Source organism: Carcharhinus amblyrhynchos, chromosome 7, assembly GCF_965287045.1.
Source record: "Carcharhinus amblyrhynchos chromosome 7, sCarAmb.v2.hapA, whole genome shotgun sequence".
Lineage (NCBI taxonomy): Eukaryota > Metazoa > Chordata > Chondrichthyes > Carcharhiniformes > Carcharhinidae > Carcharhinus > Carcharhinus amblyrhynchos.
The window spans coordinates 123,481,404-123,505,083 of NC_137330.1; the positions used below are offsets into that span (position 1 = coordinate 123,481,404).

At 45.1% G+C, this 23,680-nt stretch overlaps 1 protein-coding gene across 4 annotated transcripts in view; it reads right to left on the minus strand.

Moving 5' to 3' along the window:
* The window catches only part of enah (ENAH actin regulator), a 561,715-nt gene that overhangs the window by 127,819 nt on the left and 410,216 nt on the right, over positions 1-23,680 (minus strand). For 3 of the 4 annotated variants that reach the window (XM_080193082.1, XM_080193083.1, XM_080193084.1), the window contains one exon: positions 20,459-21,271. The exons of the other annotated variant lie outside the window; for it this stretch is intronic. In XM_080193082.1, coding sequence (XP_080049208.1) covers positions 20,459-21,271 — 813 coding nt within the window. The remainder of the gene's footprint in view (positions 1-20,458; positions 21,272-23,680) is intronic. 4 annotated transcript variants of the gene reach the window in all.

Sequence of the window (23,680 nt, forward strand, 5' to 3'; positions counted from 1 at the left end):
ATATTATTAAACTAGAAGAAGTGCAGAAAAGATTTAAGAACATAAGAACATAAGAAATAGGAGCAGGAGTAGGCCATCTAGCCCTTCGAGCCTGCCCCGCCATTCAATAAGATCATGGCTGATCTGTCGTGGCTCAGTTCCACTTTCTCGCCCTCTCCCCATAACCCTTAATCCCCTCTCTTATCAAGAACCCATCAACCCGCTTCTTAAAAATATTTAGCGAGGCAGCCTCCACCACTTCAACGGGCAGAGAATTCCAGAGATTCACCACCCTTTGAGTGAAGAAGTTCCTCCTCAACTCCGTTCTAAACCGCCTCCCCTTTATCTTGAGGCTGTGCCCCCTAGTCCTACTGTCTTTTTTGAGCGGGAAGAGTCTCTCCACCTCTATCCTATCCATCCCATTCATCATCTTATACTAGGGTGCTACCAGGATTTGATGGATTGAGTTATAAGGAGAGGCTGGATAGACTGGGACTTTTTCTCTGAAGCATAAGAGGCTTAGCGATGATCTTATAGACATCTATAAAATAATGAGAGGCATAGATCAGCTAGATAATCAAAATCTTTTCCCAAAGGTAGGGGAATCTAAAACTTGAGGGCATAGGTTTAAGGTGAGATGGGAGAGATATAAAACAGTCCAGTGGGGCATTTTTTTCACACAGAGGATGGTGAATATCTGGAACAAGCTGCCAGAGGTAGTAGTAGAGACAGATACAATACTGTCTTTTAAAAAGCGTTTAGACAGTTATATGGGTAAGATGGGTATAGAGGGATATGGGCCAAATGAAAACAATTGGAACAAGTTTAGCGTTAAAAGAGGGGCAGCATGACAAGTTGAGCCCAAGGCCCTGTTGCAATGATGTAAACGTCTATGACTCAATCACATTTGCCCTACATGCTATATCTAGTCGCCTATTGAATACATTCAATGTTTTGGCATCAACTAGTTCCTGCGGTAATAAATTCCACAGGCTCACCACTCTTTGGATGAAGAAATGTCTCCTCATCTTGGTCCTAAATGGTCTATCCCGAATCCTCAGACTGTGACCCCTGGTTCTCCCACCATTGGGAATATCCTTCCTGCATCTACTGTGTCTAGTTCTGTTAGAATTTTATAAGTCTCTATGAAATCCCCTCCTCAGTCTGAACCCCAGTGAAAACAATCTTAACCTAGTCAATCTTAACTCACATATCATCCCGCCATCCCCGGGATCAGCTTGGTAAACCTTCAACACACTCCCTTGACAGCAAGAACATCCTTTCTCAGAAAAGGAGACCAAAACTGCACACAGTATTCTAGGTGTAGCCTCACCAAGGCCCTGTATAGTTGCAACAACACATCTCTGCTTCTGCACTCGAAACCTCTTGCAATGAAGATCAACAGGCCATTTGCCTTCTTTACTGCCTGCTGCACCTTCAGTGACTGGTGCACAAGGACACCCAGGTCCCGCTACACACTCTCCTCTCCCAATTTACAGCCATTCAGGTAGTAACCTGCCTTTTTGTTTTTGCTTCCGAAGTGAATAACCTCACATTTATCCAAATTATACAGCATCTGCCATTGATTTGCTCTCACCCATCTGGCCAGATCATGCTGAAGGATCTCTGCATCCTCATCACAGTTCACCCTCCCACCCAACTTGGTGTCATGTGCAAACTTTGAGATGTTACATTTTATTTTCTCATCCAAATCATTAATCTATATCGTGAATAGCTGGGGTTCCAGCATCAATCCCTGCGGCACCCCACTAGTTACTGCCTGCCAATTTGAAAAGGGCCCATTAATTCCTATGCTTTGTTTCCTCTTTGCAACTTTTCTGCAACTTTATTTCCTCTCTCACCAACTTTTACAGATACACCATAGAAAGCATTCTTTCTGGTTGTATCACAGCTTGGTATGGTTCCTGCTCTGCCCAAAACCACAAGGAACTACAAAAGGTTGTGAATGTAGCCCAATCCATCACACAAACCAGCCCCCCATCCACTGACTCTGTCTACACTTCCCGCTGCCTCGACAAAGCAGCCAGTATAATTAAGGACCCCACACACCCCGGACATTCTCTCTTCCACCTTCTTCCTTTGGGAAAAAGATACAAAAGTCTAAGGTCACATATCAACCCACTCAAGAACAACTTCTTTCCTGCTGCTGTCGGACTTTTGAATGGACTTACTTTGCACTAAGTTGATCTTTCTCTACACCCTAGCTATGACTGTAACACTACATTCTGCATTCTCTTGTTTCCTTCTCTTTGAACAGTATGCTTTGTCTGTATAGCACGCAAGAAACAATACTTTTCACTGTATGTTAATACATGTGACAATAATAAATCAAATCAAATCAAAATGAAATCTGCCAACCAGTTTTCTTTCCATCTCAATACATATTCCCCAATCCCATGCATTTTAATCTTGCACAATAATCTGTTATGCGGGACTCTGTCAAACACTTCCTGAGAGTCAAAATATACCACATCTATTGGTCCCCCACTTGTCAATTCAACTAGTTACATCTTAAAAGAATTCCAACAGATTTGTCAAGCATAATTTCCCCGTCAGAAATCCATGCTGACTCTGTCTGATCCTACCACTGCTTTTTAAATGCGCTGCTCGTCCTTGATAATGGATTTGAGAATTTTCCCCATGACCGATGTTAAGCTGACTGGTCTATAATTCTCTGTTTTCTCTTGACCTCCCTTTTTGAATATTGGAGTGACGTTCATTACCCTCCAATCTGTAGGGACTGTTTCAGAATCTATAGAATCCTGGAAGATGACCACCAATGCACCCACTATTTCTGGATCCACTTCCGTAAGTACTCTGGGATATAAATTATCAGGCCCTGGAGATTTATCCGCCTTTTCCCATCAATTTTCCCAGCTCCATTTCTCTAACATTGATCTCCCTCAGTTCTTCCCTCTCACTAAATCTTGCATTCTCCAACATTTCTGGTATCATATTTGTATCCTCTTTTGTGAAGACAGAACCAAAGTATGTATTCAGTTGCTGGGCTACTTCTTTGTCTCCTCTTATACATTCCCCCTTTTCTGTCTGTAGGGGACCTACATATGTCTTCACCAACTTCTTTCTATTCACGTATCTATTGAAACTTGTAGGGCCCGGTTTTACCATTTTGATTCTAAGTGCTGAATCTGGGCGCAATTCAGATTTGACTTGGAAAACTGCTCTCAGGCACCCCCATACAATCAGCCTGAAAAAGAAGTCGCGAATCTGAATTGCGCTGTGGGTGGGGCTTATTGCACCCGAAATGCTGCAGCTCCGATTGGAGCTCTGACCTGCAGATGCGCAGTGAAAAAAATTTGAAAAACATCCCCTGCCACCGCTCCCGGGTCTCAAAAAGCAATAAAGTGGGCCGGGAGTGAAAAACAGGAGCGATAAGAACATAAGAAATAGGAGCAGGAGTAGGCCATCTAGCCCTTCGAGCCTGCCCCGCCATTCAATGAGATCATGGCTGATCTGAAGTGGATCAGTTCCACATTCCCGCCCTCTCCCCATAACCCTTAATCCCCTCTCTTATCAAAAACCCATCAACCCGCGTCTTAAAAATATTTAGCGAGGCAGCCTCCACCACTTCAACAGGCAGAGAATTCCAGAGATTCACCACCCTTTGAGTGAAGAAGTTCCTCCTCAACTCCGTTCTAAACCGCCCCCCCTTTATCTTAAGGCTGTGCCCCCTAGTCCTACTGTCTTTTTTGAGCGGGAAGAGTCTCTCCACCTCTATCCTATCCATCCCATTCATCATCTTATACGTCTCAATGAGATCTCCAGGCCTCTAGTCCTGCTATCCTTTCTAAGAGTGAAGAATCTCTCTACCTCTACCCTATCCATCCCTTTCATTATCTTATACGTCTCTATAAGATCGCCCCTCATCCTTCTAAACTCCAACGAGTACAGACCCAGTCTACTTAGTCTCTCTTCATAGTCCAATCCCCTCATCTCCAGTATCAGCCTACTGAACCTCCTCTGCACTCCCTCCAAGGCCAATATATCCTTGCGCAAGTGCGGCGACCAAAACTGCACACAGTACTCCAGCTGCGGCCTCACCAGTGCCCTGTACAGTTGCAGCAAGACCTCCCTGCTTTTATATTCTATCCCCCTCGCTATAAAGGCCAGAGTGATGGCCCCCACAGACATCACCCCAGCTCCACAACATAACTGTCTCTCTTATCCACCCACCATCCCCCTAGTACCCAGGCCAATCATGACCCTCTGCCCCAATTCCCCCTCACCGATCACCCGCAGAGTGGCAGTGGTCCCCCCTGTCCCCACCAGAGATCCATCAGGCCTCTCTCCTTCCCCCCCCAACCAGAGACACATCTGACCCACCTCACCTCCCTCCTCCCTCTCCACCACCAGACAATGACCTGCCCTCCCTCCTGCCCCCCCCCCCCCCCCCCCCCCAGCCAGAAAACATCCCACCCCCCACCAACGAACGATCGGGCCTCCCTCCTCCTCCCCACCAGAAAATGATCTGCTCCCTCACCCACCGATCTGAGTTAGGGAGCTGTTGGAAGCTCTGAATTTACCTCTTCAGAAGCTGGAGTGCCCAAAACAAACTTTGCCGAGCATGTGTGTTTCACGCCAAATCTTGACGGGCGAATGTGATGGAAAAGGGGGAAGTGCTGGTAAAGTTGGGCAGGCAGCCCATTAATCAAATTTAAATGCATGCAAATGCATTTAAACTGCCGTTGCGCCCATTTCAGGAGTGGTTCGGATCATGGCCATTTTCGGGCCTTAACAAAGTGGGCATCTGCATGGACGTGTATGTAGATAGCACTAATTGCTTCACGCCCAACTTTACCAAATTTTCACGCCTGAAAACAGGCACGATGCAATTGTGAAATCGGGCCCTTAGTGTCAGTCTTTATGTTCCCTGCAAGCTTACTTTTGTATTGTATTTTCCCCTTAATCAATCACTTGGTCCTTCTTTGCTAAATTCTAAACTGCTCCCAATCCTTAGACGCATTTTTTTTTGGCCAATCTGTATGCTTCTTCCTTGGATCAGGTACTATCCCTAATCATTGGTTAAAGAGGTGTTAATTGTCACAAGCCAGGACAGTTGCTGGATTTCGCAAACCAGGCAGTATGGTGGGGGTTACAAATAGGGTGACATGAACTCAAGATCCTGGTTGCGACTGTCCTCATGCAAGTGAAACTTGGCTATCAATTTCTGTTTGGTTATTTTGCGTTGTCTTGGAGGCTGCCTTGGAGAATGCTTACCTGAGAATCAGAGGCTGAATGCCTTTGACTGCTCAAGGGCTCCCCATTTGGAAGGGTGATTGTTGCACAGTGTCATTCATCCATTGTTGTAGCATCTGCGCAGTCTCGTCGATGCACCATGCCTCAGAACATCTTTCCTGCGACGTGTGAGATAGACAACACTGGCCAAGTCACGTGAGTATGTACTGTGTACCTGGTGGATGGTGTTCTCACGTGAGATGATGGCATCTGTGTCGATGATCCAACACATCTTGTAGAGGTTGCTGTGGCAGGGTTGTGTGGTGTTGTAGTCACTGTTCTCCCAAAGGCTGGGTATTTTGCTGCGAACAATGGCCTGTTAGAGGTTGGGCAGTTGTTTGAAGGCAAGTAGTGGGGGTGTGGGGATGTTCAACGTATCGATGACATGTTGAAGACTCTGAAGAATATGTGATAGTTTCTCCGCTCCGGGCAAGTACTGAAAGACTAAGGGTACTCTATTGATCACGTCGCATGTTTGTTTCCTGAGGAAGTCGGTGCGGTTTTTCGCTGTGGCGCATTGAACTGTCAACTGATGAGAGAAGCGCCATACCCTGTTTTTATGAAGGCATCTTTCAGCATCAGTAGGTGTCTGTTGCGTTCCTCCTCATTCTGAGCAGATTCTGTGTATACAGAGGGCTTGTCCATAGAGGATAGCTTCTTTAATGTGTTCAGGGTGAAAGCTGGAGAAGTGGAGCATTGTGAGGTTATCTGTGGGTTTGCTGCAGCATGTAGATAGCCCGACTAGAGAGGGGGCTATACTGGATTTAGTTCTGGTAATGAGCCGGGTCAGGTGGTTGAGGTTGCAGGAGGTGATCATGTGACCACAACTCTGTCTACTTTAGGATATTAATAGAAAAGGATGAGTGCTGTCCTAAGGGGGGGGGTTGCTAAATTGTGGGAAGGCTAGCTACAGCCAGATTAGGCAGGAACTTAGGGATACAGACTGGGATAGGCTGTTTGAGGGCAAGTCCACGTTCGACACGTGGTAGTCTTTCAAGGGAAAACTGAAATGGCTGCAGGAAAGACATGTGCTGGTTAAGAGGAAGGATGGGAAAGATAGGATTAGAGAGCCATGGATTACTAGGGATATTGAGGACTTGGTCAGGAAGAAACGAGAGGCGTATGTTAGGTCTAAGCAACTGGGAACAGAGAGACCATGGGAAGAATACAGAGAGAGTAGGAAGGAGCTCAAACGGCGAGTTAGAAGAGCAAAAAGGGGGCATAAAATGGCTTTGGCAGACAGGATTAAGGAAAATCCAAAGGCATTTTACTCCTATGTCAGGAACAAAAGGGTGCTTAGAGGAAAAATCGGTCCTCTCAGGGACAGAGGAGGGGAACTGTGCTTAGAGTCCGAGGGAATGGGGGAGATCCTGAATGAATACTTTGCGTCGGTATTCAGGAAGGAGACGGGCTTGATGTCTGGTACTGTCTTGGAGGGAGCTGTAGACCAGTTGGAGGAACTATCCATTACGAGGGAGGAAGTGTTAGGGCTTTTAGGTAGCATTAAAACTGATAAATCTCTGGGGCCTGATGGCATTTATCCTAGGCTGCTTAGGGAGGCAACAGATGAAATTGCTGGGCCTCTGACGCAAATCTTTGTCTCTTCTTTGGACACAGGTGAGGTCCCAGAGGACTGGAGGATAGCGAACGTGGTATCGTTGTTTAAAAAGGGTAGGAGGGATAACCCTGGTAACTCTAAGCCGGTGAGTTTGACGTCAGTGGTAGGCAAGTTGATGGAGAGGATTCTTAGGGGTAGAATGTATGAGCATTTAGAGCGTTGCGATCTGATTAGGGATATGCAGCATGACTTTGTTAAGGGGAAGTCTTGCCTTACGAATCTGGTAGAATTTTTTGAGGAGGTGACAAAAACGGTCGACGAAGGACGAGCCGTTGATGTCGTCTGTATGGATTTCAGTAAGGTGTTTGACAAAGTCCCTCATGGTGGGTTGGTTGAAAAGGTTAAGGCTCATGGAATACAAGGCCAGGTATCTAGATGGGTTGAGAACTGGCTTGGTGTTGTCAGACTTTTTACTTGGTAAGAGGAGACAGAGAGTAGTAGTGGAAGGGTCCTTTTCTAGCTGGAGGTCTGTCACTAGTGGTGTGCCTCAGGGCTCAGTACTGGGACCTCTTCTATTTGTAATATACATAAGTGACTTGGGAGAGGGAGTAAGTGGTGTGATCAGCAAATTTGCAGATGACACTAAGATGGCTGGATTGGCGGACAGTGAGGAGCAGTGTCAGGCAATACAACGGGATATAGATAGGCTGGTAAATTGGGCGGAGAAATGGCAGATGGAATTTAATCCAGATAAATGCGAGGTGATGATTTTGGAAGAAATAATCTAGGGGGGGGGAGTTATACAATAAATGGTAGGACTATTAAGAGTATAGAAACACAGAGGGACCTAGGTGTGCAAGTTCACAAGTCCTTGAAGGTGGCAGCACAGGTGGAGAAGGTGGTGAAGAAGGCATATGGTATGCTTGCCTTTATAGGAACGGGTATAGAGTATAAAAGCTGGCGTCTAATGTTGCAGTCGTATAGAACGTCGATTAGGCAACATTTAGAGTGCTGCGTCCAGTTCTGGTCGCCGCGCTACCGGAAGGACATGGAGGTCTTAGAGAGAGTGCACAGGAGGTTTACCGGGATGCTGCCTGGTATGGAGGGTCTTAGCTACGAGGAGATGGAGAATGAGGGGAGACCTAATAGAGGTGTATAAGATTATGAAGGGTATAGATAGAGTGAACAGTGGGAAGCTTTTTGCCAGGTTGGAAGCGAAAATCATGAGGGGTCACGGGCTCAAGGTGAGAGGGGCGAGGTATAATTCAGATGTTAGAGGGATGTTTTTTACACAGAGGGATGTGGGGGCCTGGAATGCATTGCCAAGAAGGCTGGTGGAGGCAGACACGCGAGGCACATGAGCAGACTGGAGATAGAGGGATACAAAAGAATGTTCTAGTTGAAGATCAAGAGCCACAGGACGTTCCTGGGAATCAACAGATTCCTATCAGCCATCCAACAAATTTTAAGGCTCACCTTGTCATTACGTTGGAGCTATTGGGGATCTTCCATTAATGTCTGTATAGCCCGTTGTATGTCTATTGATGTTTATTGATGTCTCCTTTTACATCCACAGGCGATTCGGTCCGCCTTGTTGGCCAACAAGGGGCATACACGCGGTGGGTCATGCAAGGGTTGCTCTTGGAGGTTGCTTTCAGAGTTGCCTAGTGCTTCACGTCCGCTAGTGTATGCTTAAACTGGACCAACTGACGGGCAACACGACAGCTCAGTGACCATCATTGTCTGCTGTGCAGTTACAGGGACCCAGGTCAGACCTCCGGCTTGGATCAACGTCTGTGACAGTTTGCACATTCTCCCCGTGCTTGCGTGGCTTTTCTCTGGGCACTCCGGTTTCCTCCCACATCCCAAAAACGTGCTTTTTAGGCAGACTGGTGTCAATAAATTGTCCCTGAATTGGATCTCCCTTAATCTGGCGCACATATAGTTCCCTAAATTTGCACCCCTTTATTGTGGAGTCCACTAGAGGTAGGCAAAAACATCGACGATCGACAAAAGACTTGAATAAGACAGTCACTGAGTGGTAAAATGGGCTGTGCGGGCTTGTAGGGCCGAAGGCCCTGTTTCCTGTGCTGTGCTGTTCTTTTTGTCATCATATAGTCATTTCAGTGATTCTTCGCCATGGGTCCAAAGGAAGAAATGTCATTGATATATCTGGTGTATAATGTCAGTTGAAGTCCTGTGCTTTAAGAGTTCTTGCTCGAACTTGTGCGTGAAGATATTGGTGTATTGAAGTGTGAACTCGGCCTCCATGACTGTTCTATGCATCTGGATGAAGAACTGGTTGTTGAAGGTGAAGACATTGTGGTCCAGGATGACTTGCAGAATTGCGTCTGGAGATTGGTAGTTGTCAGTGTTCAGTACTGAGGCTGAGGCTGTTGCAGCAATGCCATTGTTGTGGGGCATGCTGGGGTAGAGTGCCAAGACATTCATTGTGATGAGGAGTGTTCCTGGTTCAACTGGTCCATGGGTGCTGAGTTTTTGTAAGAAGCCCATAGTGTCGCGACAGAAGCTGGGGTTCCTTACACAATGGGTTTCAGGATGCCCTCATTGTAGAAGTTCATAAGTTTCATGAAAAATCCTTCAACAGCATCTTTCAAACCCACTATCACTTCCATTTAGAAGGACACGGGCAGCAGATACATGGGAAAACCACCACCTACAGGTTCCCCTCCAAGCTATTCACCATCCCGTCTGGAATTATATCGCCGTTCCTTCTCAGTCGCTGGGTAAAGATCATGGAATTCTCTCCCTAACGACATTGTGAGTCAATTCATTGCATGTGGACTACAGCGTATCAAGAAGGCAGCTCACCACCACCTTCTCAAGAGCACAAGGGATGGGCAAATGCTGGCCAGCCAGCAACGCCCATGTCCCACGGATGAATAAAAAAACCCCACGCATTCCAGGGATCAGTCGAGTGAACCTTTTTTGAATTGCTTCTAATGCAATTGTGCCCTATCTGAAACAATGAGATCTGGTACAACAAAATGGATTTCATTTGACAAAGGCAGATGTGCACAATGACGAGAAAACAGTGAAAACCTGAATTTCTCAAAGGAAACCCTGAAACTTGTTTTGTTGCATTGTGCCATTTCATTTCCCCATAACAAGGCACTAAAATGATCAGTGTAAGTGGCACTGCAACCTGCCTCCTCAACAACTCAAAGGTAATGATTACCACAAAAAAAGGGCTAAGTGGAAAAGCAGCTTAACAAAAAGATATTCCAAACACCACACATTTGGCACTCTTCATGATTAAGAGGGAGACTTAGCACCAACAGCCACAATGACTCGGAAGGTCACTAGAACTGATGAGATCTATCCCAATGGGATCCAATCGAGGTATATAAAATTCTAAAAGCAACTGATAGAGGAAACGTAGACCGAATGTTTCCTCACAGGGGGCAATCTAGAACAAGAGGTCACATGTGCAGGTTGAGACACGTTTGATTTAAAACTGAGATGAGGAGGAACTACTTCCCACAGAGGATGGTGAATTTGTGGTACTCACTTCCACATATTGCAATGGAATCTGAATCATTAAATGGTTTCAAGGAGCAGATAGATATATTTATAATAAAAAATGGGTTAAAGCGATATGGAGAACAGGTAGAGAGGTGGATTTGAGACCAAGAAGAGATCAGCCATGATCTCATTGAATGGCAGAGCAGGCTCGAAGGGCTGCTCCGAATTCCTATGTTCCAAGTTTCTCAAGAACTATAGCCCAAATTCATCTCCAACATCTTTGACACTGTGATAATCCCAGAAGCCTGGAGCCATTACAAAGTCTCTGCCATCCTAAAATTAGGAAAACCAGCAAACAATCCCAAAAAACAATGCCCCATTATCCTTCTTTCTATGATCTACAATGTGATCAAACTGTTCATTCTTAACTAACTAGATAAAACTGGTTTTACAAGCTGTCTCCCAAATGAGCAGGCAGGTTTCAGAGAAGGAATAAGCTGCTCCCCAAGTCCTTGTACTCATGATGAACATTGACTCACGGTTCCAGAATCACAGAATTGATACAGCACAGGAGGCCATTCAGTCCATCTGCTCTCAGTACAAGCAATTTACCTTGTTCCACATTCCACCTTCTCTCAACAGCCCTGCACATTTGTCCTTTTCAGGTAACAACCCAATCCCCTCTTGAGTACCTAGATTGAACCTACCTCCACCACACTCTCAGGCAGTGCATTCCAGATCTAACCACTCACTGTGTGTAAAAGCTTTCCCTCAACTTTCTCAAAAGGCTGAGGAAATTCGGCATGTCCTCTACGACTCTCACCAATTTTTACTGATACACCATTCTTTCCAGATGTATCACAGCTTGGTATGGCTGCTGCTCTGACCAAGTACACAGGAAACTACAAAGGATTATAAATGTAATAGTCCAGTCCATTACGCAAACCAGCTTCCCATCCACTGACTTCGTCTACACTGCCCTTTGTAGTTTCCTGTGTACTTCGTCCCTTCCGGCAGGAACCCCATGCACCCCGGATAAACTCTCTTCCACCACCTTCCGTTAGGGAAATAGTACAAAAGTCTAAGAGCACATACCAACCGATTCAAAAATAGCTTTTCCCTGCTGCTGTCGGACTTTTGAATGGACGTAACATATATTAAATTGATCTTTCTCCATACCCTATCTGTGACTGTAACACTATATTTTGCACCCTCCCCTTTCCTTCTCTCCTATGTATTCCATGAGTACATGCGACAATAATAAATCAAATCAAAGCAAAGAAAGGCATAATATAATCAAGTAGAATCAGACTTGCTTCATGAAGAGGAAATCATGCCTGACAAAGTTATTAGAATTCTTTGCGGTGGTAACATATTTGTATTTCCAAAAAAACATTTGATATGATATCTCAGAAAAAGCTACTTTGTAAGATAAGGTGTTGGAAATCGTATATTAATATGGATAGAGGACTAGCTAACTGATGTAAGACAGAAAGTTGGAATAACAGATGGATTTTCAAGTAGGCAGCATATAACTGGTAGGGAGCAATATGAATCTATGATAGGTCCACAATTATTTACAATATATATTAATGACTTGCATAAGGGAAGTGAATGTACTAGTGCCAAGTTTGCAGATGCATAATGTTCAGCACCATTTGTAACTCCTCAGATACTGATGCAGTGCACATCCAAATGTAACATGGCCTGAACCATTTCCAGGCTTGGGCTGACAAGTGGCAAATAACATTTTTGCCACTCAAGTGCCAACCAATGACCATCTCCAACAAGAGAGGAGCTATGCATTGTCCCTTGACCTCCAACGGCATTACATTGCTGCATCCCCCACTGTTACCCCCTCTCTTCCATCACCTTCTGTCAGGGAAAAAATACAAAAGTTTAAGAGCACATACCAACAGACTCAAGAGTAGCTTCTCCCTGCTACTGTCAGACTTTTGAATGGACTTAACATATATTAAACTGATCTTTCTCTATACCCTATCTGTGACTGTAACACTATATTTTGCACCCTGTCCTTTCCTTCTCTCCTATGTACTCATAAGAAATAGGAGCAGGAGTAGGCCATCTAGCCCTTCGAGCCTGCCCCGCCATTCAATAAGATCTGGCTGATCTGAAGTGGCTCAGTTCCAGTTTCCTGCTTTCTCCCCATAACCCTCAATTCCCTTGCCTATCAAAAACCTATCTACCCGTGTCTTAAATATATTTAGCGAGGTAGCCTCCGCCACTTCAACGGGCAGAGAATTCCTGAGATTCACCACCCTTTGAGTGAAGAAGTTCCTCCTCAACTCTGTTCTAAACTGCTCCCCACTTATCTTGAGGCTGTGCCCTCTAGTCCTGCTGTCCTTTCTGAGTGGGAAGAATCTCTCTACCTCGACCCTATCCATCCCTTTCATTATCTTATACGTCTCTATAAGATCCCCCCTCATCCTTCTAAACTCCAACGAGTACAGACCCAATCTATTCAGCCTCTCTTCATAGTCCAACCCCCTCATCTCTGGTATCAGCCTGGTGAACCTCCTCTGCACTCCCTCCAAGGCCAAAATATCCTTGCGCAAGTGCGGCGACCAAAACTGCACACAGTGCTCCAGCTGCAGCCTCACCAGTACCTTGTACGGTTGCAGCAAGACCTCCCTGCTTTTATATTCAATCCCCCTCGCTATAAAGGCCAGCATCCCATCCGTCTTCTTGATCACCTGCTGCACCTGCAGACTGGGTTTTTGCGACTCATGCACAAGGACACCCAGGTCCCTCTGCACAGTAGCATGCTGCAGCTTTTCACCCTTTAAATAGTAGTCCCTCCTACTATTATTCCTGCCAAAGTGGATAACCTCACACTTGCTAACATCGTACTCCATCTGCCAGGTCCTCGCCCACTTGCTCAGCCTATCCAGATCCCTCTGCAGACTTTCCACACCCTCCGCACAATTTGCTTTTCCACTTATCTCCGTGTCATCAGCAAATTTCGACACCCTACACTCAGCCCCCTCCTCCAGATCATCTATATAAATGGTAAATAGCTGAGGCCCCAGCACCGATCCCTGCAGCACTCCACTAGTCACCAACCGCCAATCAGAATAGCACCCAATGATACCAGCCCTCTGCTTCCTATTAGACATCCAATCCTCTATCCACGCTAACACCTTACCCCCAACTCCATGCCCCCTAACCTTCTGAAGCAACCTTTTGTGCGGCATCTTATCAAACGTGTTTTGAAAATCGAGAAACACCACATCCACTGGTTCCCCTCTGTCTATTGCACTAGTCACATCCTCATAGAATTCCAATAAATTTGTCAGACACGACTTCCCCTTAACGAATCCGTGCTGCATCTGCTCTATCAAACAATTCTTCTCTAGGTGCCTCGCTAGTTCTTCTTTGATGGCGGATTCAAGCATTTTTCCAACAACAGACGTTAAACTAACCGGCCTATAATTCCCTGCCTTTTGCCTGCTACCTTTTTTAAACAGCGGCATAACATTAGCCGTTTTCCAATCTTCCGGCCCCGGAATCCAGCGAAGTTTGGTAAATAATCACTAAGGCATCCACTATCACCTCTGCCATTTCCTTCAGAACCCTGGGATGCATTCCATCCGGTCCTGGGGACTTGTCCACCATCAGTCCCGCTAGTCGATCAAGCACTACCTCTCTAGTGACAGTAATCGCATTCAGGCCCTCAACTCCTACCATCCTTCTATCTTTAATACCCGGTAAACTATTCGCGTCCTCCTCCGTGAAGACCGAGGCAAAAAACTTATTTAAGGCCCCAGCCATTTCCTCATCCCCCACGACTAAATCCCCCCTCTCATCCTCTAAGGGTCCAACATTCACTCTAGCCAGCCTCCTCCTCTTTATATATTTATAAAAACTCTTACTGTCCTTTTTTATATTTAGTGCTAGTTTAGCTTCACAGTCTATCCTTCCTTTCTTTATCAACTTCTTAGTCAATCTTCATTGATTTTTAAACCTCTCCCAATCTTCTACTCGCCCACTACTTTTAGCCACTCTAAACGCATCAGCTTTCAATTTAATACTCTCCTTTATTTCCTTCGATAACCACGGCTGATTATCCCTTCTCCTACATTCCTTCTTTACCATCGGAATAAATTTCTGCTGAGCACCGAAAAAGATCTCCTGAAAGATCCTCCACTGTTCCTCAGCAGTCCTATCGACCAATCTGCGCCCCCAATCTACATTTGCCAATTCCTCTCTCATCCTATCATACTCCCCTCTGTTCAAACAGAGGACACAGGTCCGGGACCCTACTTTCTCATCCTCCATCTGCATCAAAAACTCAACCATACAAAGATCGCTTGTCCCAAGAGGATCCCTCACAACAAGATCCCTAATTCTACCTGCCTCATTACGTAACACCAGATCTAAGATACCTCGCTCCTTTGTCGGTTCCATCACACACTGTTCAAGGAAACTATCCCGGCAGTATTCCAAGAACTCTTCCTCAAGCCCACCGCGTCCGACATGGGTCAAACAATCAATATGTAGATTGAAATCCCCCATAATTATTGCCGTTCCATTTAAGCACGCATCATTTATTTGCTTGTTTATAGCCCTCCCCACCTCCAAGTTATTATTTGGGGGCCTATAGACCACACCCACCAGCGTCTTCCTCCCCTTACTGTTCCTTATCTCCACCCACAACGATTCCACGTTCTGCTCTTTGGAGCCTATATCTTCCCTTACTACTGCCCTGATATTATCCTTAATCAGCATAGCTACCTCACCCTCTTTTTCCTCCTGTCTATCCTTCCTAAACACTTGATATCCCTGGACATTCAGCTCCCAGTCCCTGTCACCCTGCAGCCACGTTTCCGTAATGGCCACCAGATCATATCCATTTGTGCTGATCTGCGCCACCAGCTCATTCACTTTGTTCCGAATGCTTCATGCATTCAGGTAAAGTGTCTTTATCCCAGCCTTTATCTGGACCCTATTTGAAGGAACCAAATACACAGGACAAAAACACAAATACCAACCTTTCTCATGCCCCCTACTCCCTTTATTATTGGCACATCCTTATCATTTTCCTGCGCCCGTACCCTCTCTTTTACTTTAGACATTGTAATTTCTCCTACCCCTGCATCCTACCCCCCACTAATTAGTTTAAAGCCCTATCTACAGTCCTAGTTATACGATTCACCAGGACTCTGGACCCAGCACGGTTCAGACCAAGACCATCCCATCTGAACAGGTCCCAGCTACCCCAATACTGGTGCCAATGCCCCATAAATTCAAACCCATTCCTCCCACACCAATCCCTGAGCCAGCCATTCATCCCTTTAATCCTATTTACCCTACGCCCACCTACATGTGGTTCAGGTAGTAATCCAGAGATAACCACCTTGTCGGTTCTGCTTTTTAATTTCATTCCCAGCTTTTCACACTCCCTCTGCAGATCCTTAGTTCCCATTTTGCCTATGTCGTTGGCACCCACATGTACCACAACGACCGGATTCTCACCCTCCCACTCCAGGTTCCTCTGCAGCCCAGATGAGACATCCCGGACCCGAGCACCAGGCAGACAACACACCCTTCTGTATTCCTTATCCCTGTCACAAAGGACAGTGTCTATGCCCCTAACTACACTATCCCCAATTACCATTACATTCCTCTTTACTTCTTCCTTTTTGTCCTGTGTCTGCACCACTGCACCGTGGGCAGTTTGCTCATCAACCTTACAGCTCTCATTTTTGTCCACACTGGGAGTAAGAACCTCAAACCTGTTGTGCAGATTGAGAGGCTGAGGCCTTTGGGTCCCACCCCTCCTTCCTCCCCACTCCCCCCTCCTTCCTCTCACCCTTCCTCCCCACTCCCCCTCCTTCCTCTCACCCTTCCTCCCCACTGTCCCCTCCTTCCTCTCACCCTTCCCACTCCCCTCTCCTTCGCATCCTTCCTCCCCACTCCCCCCTCCTTCCTCCCCCCAGCAGCACCCTCTTATTCCTGACCCTTAGAGTTAGCCAGTCTAGGGGGTGTGGATGTCTCTTGCACCCCATTACCTAGGTTACACTCCCTCTCCCTGATGAGCCTCAGTATCTGAAGCACTGTCATGTACTCCATGGGTACATGCGACAGTAATAAATCAAATCAAAGCAAAGAAAGACATAATATAATCAAGTCGAGTCAGACTTGCTTCATGAAGAGGAAATCATGCCTGACAAAGTTACTAGAATTCTTTACGGTGGTAACATACTTGTATTTCCAAAAAGCATTTGATACACCTCCGAAAAGGCTACTTTGTAAGATAAGGTGTTGGGGTTACCATTGCCCAGAAACTGAACAGAGCCGGCACTATAAATACTGTGGCTACAAAAGCATCAGAGGCTAGGAATCCTACTATGACCAACTCCCCAAAGTCCGGATGGGGTACCAGATATGCACTCAGATTCTGCGCGGACCAACTGGCAAGGAATATTCACAGACACCTTCAACCTCTCTTTACAAAAATTTGAGGTCCCTATCTGCTTCGAGAAGACGACCATCATCCTGGAATTGAAGAGAAACCAAGCAGCGTGCCTTAATGACTATCAGCCGGCGGCTCAGACATCCATCATTATGAAGAGGTTAGGCATGGCACATATCAATTCCAGCCTTCCAGATTGCCTGGTTCCACTACAGTTTGCCTACCGCCACAACAGGTCCACAGCAAACGTCATTTCCCTGGCCATGCACTCAACTCTGGAACACCTAGATAACAAAGACACCTATATCAGACTCCTATGTATTGACTACACCTCAGCCTTCAACACTATCAGTCCCACAAAACTCATCTCCAAATTCCGTGGCCCGGGCCTCTGCTCCTCCCTCTGCGACTGGATCCTGAACTTCCAAACTCACAGATCACATTCAGTAAGGATAGGCAACAACATCCTCCTCCACAATCATCCTCAACACCAGTGCCCCACAAGGTTGTGTTTGCAGGCCCCTACTATACTCCTTACACACCTCTGACTGTGTGGCCAAGTTCCCCTGCAATTCAATTTTCAAGTTTGCTTATGATTCACTGTAGTCCTCAGTGGATCGAATCTCAAACAATGACGAGACAGAGTACAGGAATGAGATAGAGAAGCTGGTGAACTAGTGCGACAACAATAATCTTTCCCTCAATGTCAACAAAACAAAGGAGATTGTCATCGACTTCAGGAAGCGTAAAGGACAACATGCCCCTGTCTACATCAATGGGGACGAAGTAGAGAGGGTCAAGAATCTCAAGTTTTTAGGTGTCCAGATCACAACAACCTGTCCTGCTCCCGCCATGCCGACACTATAGTTAAGAAAGCTCACTACTTTCTCAGAAGACTGAGGAAATTTGGCATGTCAGCTACGAATCTCACCAACTTTTACAGCTGCATCATAGAAAGAATTTCTTGGGTTGTATCACAGCTTGGTATGGCTCCTGCCCTGACCTAGACCGCAAGGATCTACAAAAGATCATGAACATAGCCCAAACCATCATGCAAACCAGCCTCCCATCCATTGACTCTGTCTACACTTCCCGCCACCTCGGCAAAGCAGCCAGCATAATTAAGGATCCCACGCACCCCGGTCATTCTCTCTTCCACCTTCTTCCTTCAGGAAAAAGATACAAAAATCTGAGGTCACGTACCGACCGACTCAAGAACAGCTTCTTCCCTGCTGCTGTCAGACTTTTGAATGGACTTGCCTTGCATTAAGTTGATCTTTATCCACGTTGTAGCTATGACTATAACACTACATTCTGCATTCTGTCTTTTCCTTCTCTATGAACGGTATGCTTTGTCTGTACAGTGCATGAGAAACAATACTTTTCACTGTATGTTAATACATGTGACAATAATAAATCAAATCAAAAAGTCTGTCCACCATCTACAAGGCACAAGTCAGGAGTATAATGGAATACTTGCTAGATGAGTGCAGCTCCTTCAACACTGAAGAAGCTCAACACTATCAAGGAGAAAGCAGTCCACTTGACAGGTACCCCTTTCCACAAAAATTCAATCCTTCCGTCACTGACGAACAGTGGCAGTAGTGTGTACCATCTATAAGATGCACTCACCAAGGCTCTTTGGGCAGCAGCTTCTGAGCCCTACCATCTTGAGGACCAAGTGCAGCTGATACCTGGGAATACCACCCTCTTAAGGTTCCTTTCTAAGCCACTCACCAGCCCAACTTGGAAATATACTGTCATTATTTCGTTGTTGCTGGGTCAAAATCCCAGAACCCTCCTCCCTAACAACACTATGGGTGTACCTACATCTCAGGGACTGCAGCAGTTCAAGAAGGCGGGTCACCATCATTTCTGAAAGACAACTAGGGATGAAGGATGGGCAATAATTGCTAGCCTAGCCAACAGCGCCCAAGCCCCGTAAGAGAATTTGTGAAAAGAAGGTGCATGAGAAATTGATTAAAGAAGGCACTAGAAGACCCTAGGCTACATAAAGACAAGCACAGAGTTCAAAAGTGAAGAAGTTATGATGAACCTTCCTAAAACATTAGTGCAGCGTCAACTCATTTCACTAGAAAGGATGCAAAGACATTAGAGAATATGCAGAAACAAGAGTTCCAGAGTTGAGGGGCTTGAGTTATGGAGTGGATTTTAAACCAAATCCCATCTGCCTTCTCAAGGTTGTTATGGATCCCAAAGCACTGTTCCCATGAATCAAGGAAGTTCTTCCTATCTTCTGGTAAACATTCAGCCTTCAACCAGCAGCACAAATAGATAAAATCATAGAGATGTACAGTATAGCAACAGACCCTTTGGCCCAACTCATCCATGCATCATTTAGCATGTTTGCTAAACTGAACTAGTCTGATTTGCCTGCATTTGGCCCTTTCTTATCCATGTACCTGTCTAAATGCCTTCTAAATCTGTAATTGTACCTACCTTTAGAACCTCCTCTGGCAGCTCATTCCATACTCGCATCCCTCTGTGTGTGAAAAGGTTGCCGCGCAGTCCCTCTTAAAATTTCCCCTCTCACCTTAAACCGATGCCTTCTAGTTTTGGACTCCCTTACCCCGAGGAAAAGACTGTAGCTATTCATCTTATCTATGTCCCTCATGATTTTATCCTCCGATGCGCCAAGAAAAAGTTCCAGCCTATCCAGCCTCTCCTTATAATTCATAAATCATCTCTTCATTTATGTAATTTGTGAGGCCTTTCTACATTCAACATAAGAATGGCTACACTGCAAAAATACTTAATTGGCCTTGTAAAGGCCCTGAACCAATGAACATTGCGAAACTGGTCACAATAATGAGAGTATCAGAATTAGAAAAGGTAACAGACTGCTTTGTTGAATCTTTTCCATTAATTCATGATGACCTTCAAGTATCATCAGTCATTACATGGAAGATACATGAAAGAAGCCCTTGCACACTTGTGAAACATCAGGCAATGGTTTGAATCTTTCAAGGCACAGACTGGGAACTATCTTTTCCGTATGTAGTACCAAAGACAATTCCACCCAACATCAAAAAAGCAATGGTAAGCATTCTTCAGCATACCCATATAACATGCAATTCATATCTATAGATTTTACTGAAATATTTAGTTGGTATCATGTGGTTGGAATGCAGTATTACAAAGGTGCATGATTCCTGTTTGTTTTTGTTTTGTCAGTTTTGTCCTGGTCTGCTGGAAGAGAGCTCAGGAGGTGTGAAGCTCTCCAGTATATCAGCCAAGTAGCTATTCTTCACATGGAAGCCTATATAGGAATTACTGGCATATTATTTATCCCTCTGAATAGGCATATATGCACATTTCAGCAATCAAGAGAAATGGATTCTCCCTTCACTTCCACAAAGGTATTGAGACAAATTTATAGCAGCCTTCCAGCTGAGTGAGTCAGGATCAGTAAACCTAGCACAAATGGATCTTTACAAAGTAGATGATGTTCAGTTAATGCTGAAATAAAACATAAACTGATGCAATTTACTTAGCTCACCTGTCAACAGAGGTATTTGCATTTTAATAACACCAGATGTCCCAATACGCTCTACATTATTAGCAGTGCATATTTCATCAAACTATTAAAGATGTCAAAATATTGTTTAGCATACAATGACCGTCACATAATTAACACTTGGGTTATACTGAAGCAAGCTGTTTTTCATTCCCTAGAACTGATAGCAGAGAGAAAACCTTACCCTGTAGAATTGTAGGTTCAGCCAGCTGAGGGGGTGCCTGGGTGATTGGATCAGGAGCTGAAGAGTCTCCCAGCTGAGAGAGAGAGTTCTCAGAGGCAGGCAGCTTGGGGGAGGTAGGGGTGACTGCAGAGGGAGGAGGTGGCACAGGAGACTGAGACACAGGGACAATGGCATTTGATAATGCAGGAGAAGTGTGAGAGGATATCACTGAAAGTGGCAGATGAGATGGAGGACGAGGAGGTGGAGGAGGTGGGGGTGGTGGTGGTGTAGCTTGGACAGGATTTGGGGCCTGTTGCGGCAAAATATCTGGTGGACCATTAAAGCCAGTGGGTGATGGTGGCTTCTGGATTTGGATGGGAGTTGGAACAGGAAGAACTGCTCGAGGACCTGTGGCTTTGGCAGGTGGACTGCTTATAACCACAGGTGGGGAAGGTGGAAGAGGGGAAAAATTAGTGGTAGACCAGACCACTGGTTTGGGGACTGAGGGAAGAGATGGAGGAGCACTTATAGGAGATGGCGGTCCAGGGGTTCTATGGACAGGGCGGGGAACAGTTGCATAATGGGGTAAGACAGGATGGAAGGCAGAACCAAGTGAAGTAGCAAAACGAGAAGCTGAGTGACGTAGAGGTGGGGTCGGTGGGGTGGAATTAGATGAAGCTAGGGATGCATACTCTGAAACAGAATCAGATGAGGAGGGAGTGAATGATGAGACAGGGACGGCAGACACAGCTTTTGTGTAAGGTGGGGGAGGGATTGATGGCGGTTGACAGCTGCTGTATTCAGGAGGTGGTGTGTTGTATTCGAAAGATGAGGCTGGAAATGAAATGGAAGCAGCACAAAAAGGAGACAAGAGGAGAGAAAGAAGAGAAAAAATATGGCTAACATAGCAACAAAGTCAGTAGTGAAAGAAAACCATGTTTTAAAAAGCTGCAGCTTGCCTCATAGGACTGTCTTGGGAAATCGACAGAAATACCAGTTCGCTGCAGTCTACTTCAAAACAACCTTAACAAAGGGTGCTAGACAAAGTTAATCAATCTATGTAAAGAAGAATCAAAATCTTCAGCTTAGTTACATGGCTGGTTCCAAATATTCCTGTTTCATACAGTACAGCACAGCAACCAAACTAATTGAAGTCCAGGTTTCAGCTTGTTGATTCTGTTCAGTAATGAGAAGTTAGCCTTTTCTCCACACATGCACAGCATTGTCTAATTGCTTGTTCCTTCTGTTTTGGGCTTGTCAAAGAGGATTAAACTTCCCAACAGATACTCCAGTACAAAAGCTTTGGTCAGAGATTCTCAGAATAGATCAATTGCTCACTGAGTTTTCATAACTTTATATTGAAAAACTACACTGGATCAATGTCCTTTCCTTTCTTTAAAAAAGTTCTAATAACATTCAATTCTTCATCTAAGCCCAGTTGACTGATCTCAGTTAGAAAAGCAGTGGTGGGCAATAACATTAAAGGCACAGAGTGGAGAAGGAAATCAGCCATGATTCCATTTTCTGGTCAGTATCCAGTGCTCCCCATTGAAAAGTGCATCTTTGTGTGAGCAGTAGATGAGACATTTCTTGTCCCTCTCTCCTGAGGTAAAGGGGGGAAATTTCCCATCCTGTTTCCTGGTTCTGGGTCGAGCATGGCCGGAAAATCCCACCCACAGATTCTCTGTTCATAAATCCAATGAGCAGCTGGGGCCTAATTGAGGGGCAGGGCTGATCTGGCCGATCAGGAGGGCTGCTGCACACTCTGCATTTGCAATTGGTCTGGGCAGGTGGGGAGCAGGAGTTGTAGGGGTCCATATTTTCAGGTGGGGGGGGCAGCTTATACACAATTTAAGCCCTGCCCCCATCCTTAGTAGTGAGAAACAGATTTTGAGGCTTTATTTTGCTTTAAATGCACAAGACACCAGATTTGGACCTCCTGAAAAAGCTGCTCATAAACTTTACCGTTTTCATGCTCATTCTGGACTTATAACTTTTTTCATAAGAACTGCCATGGGCACTTTGCAGCAGGGGTCACTGATGTGTAAACAGGAGCACAAGCTGATTTTTCACTTCCACTCAGGCCAATTGTAGTTTCCCTGCTAAGATTGGATGACTCAGCAGTCTAGGCACACAGTGGTCTTTCGGGAATGATGTCACATTAACGTGTGATTTCACTCAGTTTCTTATAACAAGAAAAAAATTGGGTCACAAACAATTGTAGTTCTTAAACACGTTGATCAAGTGCAATTTACTGCTTTCATTTTTTTAAATTTTCATTTCTTTTTTATTTAAACTTTCACAGAATGAGGGCACTAGTGACAAAGCCAGCATTTGCTGCCTTTCCCTAACTTTCCTGGAGCCAAGTGGCTTGTCACACAATTTAAGAGAGCAGTTAAGAGGAAATCGCGTTATTGTGGGTCTCGAGTCACATGTCGGCCAAACCAGGTAAGAGCAACAGATTTCCTTCCTTAGAGGGCATTAGTCAACTAGATAGGTTTTTACAACAATCAACAATAATTTCATGGTCACTATTACTGAGACTACCGTTACAATTGCAGATAATTAATTAAATTTAAATTTCACCAGCTGCCATGATGGGATTTGAACCTTGTCCCCATGACATTAGCTTGGGCCTCTAGATTACTAGTCAAGTGACATTACTACCACACCACCACTTCCACTTTGGCTCATTGAATCGTGTTTGGAAAAGTAATTTTTTGAATTGTTTGCAGCAATTTGGGTTGAGGCAAACAGTTATTTCCTTTATGTTTCAAGGTTATAAATCCCCCTACTTTATGGCTAGTCCTGTGAGGCAAGCTGTAGATAAATACATAATTCAGGAAATAAATCAATATTAGCTGGGGTAATCACCATCCATTCAGCGAGACAATGAATCAGCATTTCTCAAAAAAATGCAAACTTTTAACACAGCTACAGTATCCCTTCTGGGCTCCAATTCGCAGGCACACAATACCATGGATTCACTTTGTTCCTCAATTTTTACTATTTTAAATTTCAAGCTCAAATAAATTTGCTTGTGAACTTTCCAACCAGACACATCTAGATTTACGATAAACAGTCTCTCACTGTGCATGTGGAAATGATATTTTCTGATATTTTATGTTTTGACTAAAAGCCTATTATATTTCTTTCACTTGCCCTCTGACAAGCCTCACCCCTTTACCTAAGGGAACAAACACATAATGGCACTTGAATCATTTGAATCATCTGCAAGGTGTG